This window comes from Parasteatoda tepidariorum, chromosome 4 (genome assembly GCF_043381705.1).
Source record: "Parasteatoda tepidariorum isolate YZ-2023 chromosome 4, CAS_Ptep_4.0, whole genome shotgun sequence".
Classification (NCBI taxonomy): Eukaryota; Metazoa; Arthropoda; class Arachnida; order Araneae; family Theridiidae; genus Parasteatoda; species Parasteatoda tepidariorum.
In genome coordinates this window covers 98,965,838-98,973,272 of record NC_092207.1, presented here as the reverse complement: position 1 = coordinate 98,973,272, position 7,435 = coordinate 98,965,838, and the positions used below count along the sequence as shown (strand labels likewise).

At 26.9% G+C, this 7,435-nt stretch overlaps 1 protein-coding gene across 1 annotated transcript in view; it reads left to right on the top strand.

Moving 5' to 3' along the window:
• Window positions 1-7,435, top strand: part of LOC107441195 (rab GTPase-activating protein 1) — a 66,226-nt gene that overhangs the window by 10,603 nt on the left and 48,188 nt on the right. The window contains exon 3 of the mRNA XM_016054361.3: window positions 6,698-6,940. Within this exon, the coding sequence (XP_015909847.2) occupies window positions 6,743-6,940 (198 nt within the window). The 5' untranslated portion in view covers window positions 6,698-6,742. The remainder of the gene's footprint in view (window positions 1-6,697; window positions 6,941-7,435) is intronic.

Genomic DNA, 7,435 nt, shown 5'->3' with positions numbered 1-7,435 from the left:
TTTTTTTTTATCATCATTGTTTTGACTTTACATAAAGAAGTCATTGACTATATATTTTTATTAGAAGTTGGCGTTGCAAATCTGTCAAAAGTCAGTTGATTTTCAGGTTATCGAACTTGTTAAATGTACGAATACGGAGAATCCAGAACTCTCCATAATTTTTTATGAAACATTTTAGCTAGAAGGAGTTTTTTTTATTTTTTTATTCGCATAAATAAAAGTGACGATACTTTAGAATTATAAGAAATCATCTGAAACATAGGTTTCAAACTTAAGCTAGCACCACTTTTGTTAGGCGTTAGGGTTTTGATGTTATTAACGGAAAGAAATTGTTTTAAATATCGAGTGAACTTTTAAAATTTTATTTGATATAGTATCGAAAAACTCATACATATTTAGCTCTACATGCATAACATGTTATTGAGTGGGAAAAAAAAACACTTTGTATGCTATTCTGCTGAATTTTTTTTTTTTTAACGCTTGCAAATTTGAAGCGATTTTATTTTCAAAATTCAAACTTTTTGTTTGTGAATTTTTGACAAATAAATTTTTTTTTATTCATCATAAACATGATGATGTTACAATTTGAAACTTTTACAATACTATGCAACATTCTTCTTCGAAGTTTGCAGTGACTACTGCCTTGGTAAAGTATAAAGTGCCGTATCTTTTTCTAATTTTCATGTAGCTATTAGTATTGTCTGGCATTGCATCGTTGTTTATAAATATTAGGAAAAACTGTGTTTGAAAAAAAAAAATTTTAAGGAAATATTTCATCATTCTAAATTTCAAATGCAAAAGCCCTCTGTTCATATCTCCATGATTTATGGACGTTAGGTTTTAGTTCATTTCGCTGAAAATGTTATTTGTAAATATGTAATCGTGATCAAAAAATATTAATCAGCAAAAAGCTCACAATTGAATACTTTTCAATATATAACGAATTAGCATTTGCCTAGTTTCAACAAGCATTGCATATAAATTAGAAAGTGATAACATTTAATTTGATACCTTGAAATAATTTTATGTCTGGACATTTCTTTCTTTTAAATTTCATACAAACCTACAATTATAACTCTTACAATAAATCCCATTGCTCTAGACCTTAACTTGTAGCAATGAAAAATAAATTTTATGTGAAATTTCTGCAGAAACAATTAGATTTCAACTTCAATTATTCATAACTTAAAATTTTCAATATAAATATGGATTCCAATTTCTCTTAAACAGCTAGACTCTTCACTTTATAGTTTAACATTTAAAAAAATAATCAAATTTTATTTCACAATGGATTTAAGGTATTCTTTTTCTCTATAAGCTTCACATTTTTTAAGGCCTATACTTAGGTACTGTACGTAATGTAAAAAATATTACAATTTAACACAATTGTGTTAATTATTTTTTCCAGATATGCATAAAATATGCTGTTTTACTTTCATATTAATAATATTTAACTGTCTACTTAATTTATTGTGAAAAGTGATCTGCTGCATCATTTTCATGCAAGCACCTAAAATTTTTGTTCAAGAGCTAATTTCATAAAATTGCTTACAAAAATTCAAATATAAGAGTAGGAGTTTAGTAAGTTGTCAGAAGAAATTTTCAATAAAAAGTAACTTAATGATTAAAAATGTATAATATCGAAAATATTATAAAATTTAAATTTTTTTTAGGGGGTATTGAAAAACTTTTATCTTGCAAAGTGGGCACTGAGCCAACTAAGTTTGGGAACCTATGATCTCGAATCAACTCCTTAATATTGTTTTTTGCATTTATTTGAAATTAGTAGAGGTTGCAATGTTCTCATTTTCAGCAGTGTTGTGAGGTCGGTTGTTCGACTCAAATTTCGAACTTCAGACTAATTAAGAGCTCGACTACAATTTACATTCTATTAAAATTTTCACCGAATCTTTGATTACAATTAAAGATATTTAATTTAATAAGAAAAAGAGCTTAAAATCTATCTCCTACGTGCTACTCGCAGATTTTAACCATATTGTTACAAATAAATAAATACATTTTTAGTGAATATTATAGAACTAGGAAACTGATGACGCACGGAATTCATAAGTTAAATAAAATTCTAATTTTTTGAATTTTTTTCGCTAAAAAACGTTCAAATTATCAAATTTGTGATTAGTTGCGATTTAATTAATTGTCTCAATAATCATTTGAGTAATAGTTTTGTTCACGTACTAATTATAATATTTCTCTAAATAATTTTCATTAAATCAAAAACTTCGTTTCTTGTTCTAACCCGATAGGATCTAACTTTTGACCAACCGGAATTGGAGTAGAGCAAATTTTTTCTACTCAAACTTGCACATTTTTCTTCAACTCTACAGCTCTGATTTTACTGATNTTTTTTGAATTTTTTCAATAGTTTAACAAGACATGGCCTAAAAAACGTTCAAATTATCAAATTTGTGATTAGTTATGATTTAATTAATTGTCTCAATAATCATTTGAGTAATAGTTTTGTTCACGTACTAATCATAATATTTCTATAAATAATTTTCATTAAATCAAAAACTTCGTTTCTTGTTCTAACCCGATAGGATCTAACTTTTGACCAACCGGAATTGGAGTAGAGCAAATTTTTTCTACTCAAACTTGCACATTTTTCTTCAACTCTACAGCTCTGATTTTACTGATTAAGGGAGGAAAATGAAAAGTTTAAAATCTTAAAAAATATGGCATATAATCAATCCAGGTTGTACTTACGTGATTTTTTTTAATGGCCCCCATATTTCATTTATGAAATTATTATTTGTTCTTATTTATTTCAACTCTTTCAGTTCTGATCCTTGAGTTCAGTTTTAGCTCTTGTTCTGTATTAATTTTTGTATGTTTTTGAACAAGTATTAAAACTATTCTGAATACATTAGTTTAAAGGACTGGCTATTTGGTTATGTGTATTACATGGTTGCCAACTCTACTGGATTTTTCCAGTTTCTCCTGGTCTTCTCTGGTTTAATAAAAATTCCCCTGGTTTTTGTACATTTTAGAAAATTTCCTAAAATTGAGTAAGTTTCCTAAAAAATCTCTATTGAAATAGAAGTTTTGCACAGATTATTGCTTGCTATTATATTAAAATAAGTATTATATATAATAAAGCTAGCCTCATTTATAAAAATCTGTTTAAAACTGTTTTTGTCCTAAAATGTTTAGTTTATTTTCATTCAGAACTTCCTTTTAGAATTAATAAAAAAATATTTTACTATCTTTGATAATTTAAATGCCTATTACTATTCAAAATTATGAGTCAACATAATGCATAACATTTCAAGTTCATTTAATGTCCATCATAACTGGAAAATATTGCAGTTTTTCTATTTTGATGACTATAAAATTCCCTGTAGTGAATTATTTGGTACATTATGCAACAATTATTATGAAATTTATATTATTTCGTAAAATCTACTGGATTTTTTTGTCTGTGGTATTAGCTTTTCTTTTTGGATTTTAAACCCATCCTTACTGACAAAATACTTATTCCATGCCTACTCTTCGCTACACTTTTGTTAAACGTTCTTAGACTTGAGCTACTTTCCATATTTGAATCATCTTGGAATCACTATTCAAAATTGAAATTTTCCTCTTTCTTCAGTTCAAAACCTTTTCAATCCAGTAGTTTATGCTCGACTGGATATCAACGTTTTATCAATAGATTACAGCTGTGAAAAGAAAAGGATAGGTTTTTGACCTATTAATCTACGAAGCGATATAGTTTGCATTTCAGTAGTTAACAAATAGTTTATTCTCTGATTCATATATTCGTTTTTATTTTTTGTACTGTGGCTTCTATAAGTTTTCATTCTTTTGTAGCTAATATTTATTTTGAATTTTCAAACCTTTTAGATGTATTTCTCTTAATCATTGACCTAAACCAAAATAAAATATTCACTTTTATATTTAACAATAAAATATTTTTAATACGATGATTTACTGTTTTTGATGCAATTTTCTTCAATGAACTTAAAATTTTCATAATTTTTTTATTTATCATTTTTGCATTTTTATTAACATTTTATCGTCAGAATTATCCTTTTTAGTGGTACCGTGGGCAAACGTAAATTGTATATCAGTACTTCGATATTAACATCTAACAGATCGATACCTATTTATTTTTTGTCAAAAGGAAGACTAATTGAAAAGAAAGTTGTATATTTTGTATTAAAATGTCTCTTTTTTATTGCTTTAATTAATGTTTTAATTTATTTTCTTTAAAATGAATTTCATAAAAATCTATGAAGGTAAAGTTTTCTTATCCGTTTTGCTTTTAAAGAATAAATACGAGGAAGAAACAATTTTTTCAAATCGAAATTTTTTTTATGCTCTTTAGCCATACCCTGCAACATTTTAGGTTTATTCGAAATATTTTTTTCAAGTGGTCATGAACTGAAGCATAAAATTTTAAAACAAATTGAATTTTTATAAAAACTTTTATCGGGAAAGGGTTAAACATTTAACAGGATTTACGAGCTAGGCCATTTATGTATTTTATATTTTTTATGTACCTTTTTAAAATTATTTATAATTAGTAAGCCAGCTTCTTTTAATTCTAATTACATATACTATGCTACCACTAGGAAAAATATATAAAACTAGGGAAATTTCGCAGCAGTTAGAGACCTTTTTTTTATTTAATTTAATTTTTACGTCTTGTGAATAATATCTGTTCCAATTAATTTTAGTTTGTATAATAGTGTCTGGTATAAGACTCTATAAGTATTCATATTTTACCCGCATAAAAACATATCTTTGAAAATTATACGTGCATCAGTATTGCGTGATTTACCTTCCGCATAATGTAATGCGTTTTTCGGCCTTTCTTTTTTCCTTCACGAATTCGAATGTCATCAGCATTCACCTTGAATTGTTACAATGAGTTAGTTATTCCATTGCACCTGCAGCTGACGATACGATTTCCTTTGAATTTTTCAAAATTGTGTAAACTACACTTTTATTTAATTTGTAAACTGATAATAATGAAAAATTTGAACATAATGTGCCGGTTTTGCTTTCGTTTTCGAAGAAGAGTTGGTGCTCTCATAATTTTTTTTGGCGCAGAGTTTTTATGAAACATATTTTTCATTATTTTGAATTAATTTAGATCTGAATAAAAAAAATATATGATATTAAGCATTTTGATAATTTATGGTTTGATTTAGATTTAAGAGAAACAGCTATTCATCCTTGAAATTTTTGTTAATTTACAAAATCAACTATGGATACATTTTTGAATATGAATGAAATTTGTTTTCAAACTACTTTTTGGATTTAATATTTTAGTACAAATATAATTTCGATAATCTAACATATTTTTTTGGAAACTATTAGACTGTTTTTATAATTAAAAAAAATTACCAAAATATATTTTTGCTTACAATTAGAGCATCAGAAAATATGTTATTCCTCTTTTAACAATAAAGGGAAGAAAGCCCATCTTCATATTGCTAGCCAGGTCAGGGTTCGGAAGGTGTCCATGACTCCAAGTCTGGTTTTAATTCTTTCATAATAATCTTTTGCTCTTAAAACTGAAAAAATAGTTTCATTCCTTATGTTGCAATACTTGGGGAAAAGCTAGATTTTCATCAGTTGTTTATCTAAAGTGCGACAAATTCACGATAATTGCGAGAGTAATTTCTTAATTTTATATTTCGTTTATATTTTTAGTACTTATATTATTTACAACTTATTATTAATTACAATTAATGTACTTGAATGGTTAAGTTTTAGCTGTATTAACTATTTTTATAGTTTCGTCACTTACATCCATAGTTTGTTTCAAAGTGTAACATTTATGAAACAAGCATTATAAGTATATATAATAATTATTATAAAATAGACAAATATTATATGACAGGGATGAGACATTTTTAAATCTTGTAAGAGTGTGGCAATTTGGGAACATTGTCTTTGTGGTTATTTGAATAGCTCATTTTCGTTTACAATGTATATATGTATTTAAGTGTCATTATAAATAATGCTCACATTTTCAAAATGTTAAGAAGGGAGTGTTTTTTTTTTATATGAACGTTCATTTTGGAAAGCATTTTGGCCATTATATATTTCTGTGTATTATGCTACTATCGAGTGGAAAAGGACAGAAACTTGTGAAGTACAAGCCTGGAATCCGTTCTAAGCAACAGTTTGATGTGAAAATGTCACGTTTGGAAAAAGTCGATACAGTATTATCGAAAAAGAATCTGGAATTAAAATTTTACATTTTGCAAAAGAAACTAAAAAAGTGAAATTAAAAAAAGAGTACCAGTTCGACAGACATCAAAATAATAATATCAATAATAGCTCGTTTCTGGATTAACCGTTTCAGTTGCGACTATGATTCGATTTTCTAGGTGGCTCATATCAGTCATTGTTTCAATGTAATTCTAATGAGGGGAGGAAAATTTCTCATCCTTTTACAACAATTAAACGCAAGAAATTAAAATTTTAACATTTATTAACTGATTCATTAAAAATATTATAGTTTGATGTTACGAGTCATTTAACGCGCAAGTGAGGTCACAAGTAACTAAGAGTAAAGAGATTTCAAAATCTCGGTATTCTTTTTTGATGCTCCAAGTCCAACAAATATGTTTATTTTAAATGTTTCAAACTTGTGTTTCATTTTACAAAATAAAATTTAAAAAAAATGAGACTTCAGTCTGTAAATATATTTATTGTTTTACAGAATCCAAATAAAAGTGTGTGTGCAATGTGATCTTAAACAAGGACAATGGACGATGATGTGAATCGAAGTTCCGATTCCCTGCCAACTAGCGAAGAATTTGAGTTAGTTGGAAACAGCACTGAGCCTAAGCTTTGCATTGGAGGTGATAAAAATGAAGAGTATCTGAAACAATCTCTGCAGGAAGTTTTGCGTGATATTGATGGCAAAATGCTGGACATTTCGCCTCCTCCTCACCATACTGCCGTATGTTTCTTTTTTTTTTTTGCATCATTCATTTTTAAAAAAAATATAGTGTGTGCATAGTACTCAAATACATTTACTTATACATATTGTACATACAAATACATTAGTACTTATACATTTATAAAAGCTTTTATTTTCAAAATCCAACTTTAATTCATGAAACATTTTTATATATGAAACAAGCTCAGTTTAATTTTTTTTCTTCAAATGCTAATGCTGAATGATGCTTGACAGTTTGAAGTTCCGGAATGAGTGCTTTTTTTCCCCTTCTGTCTCTGCTGTAGTGAAATTTTTGTTTATTTTCTTTTTTAAATAGACTGAGCTCTGTTTAAAATTAAATAATTAAACGCATCTTTTAAAATTCCAGTGTTATAGCTGGTTTGGACACTTTTTCTGATCACTTATTTTAGTAAAAAAAATTTAATTCGAATTTTTATTTTATTTATTTACATCTAAAATTAACTTAAATGAATTGTTTTCGTTAATATTTTATGG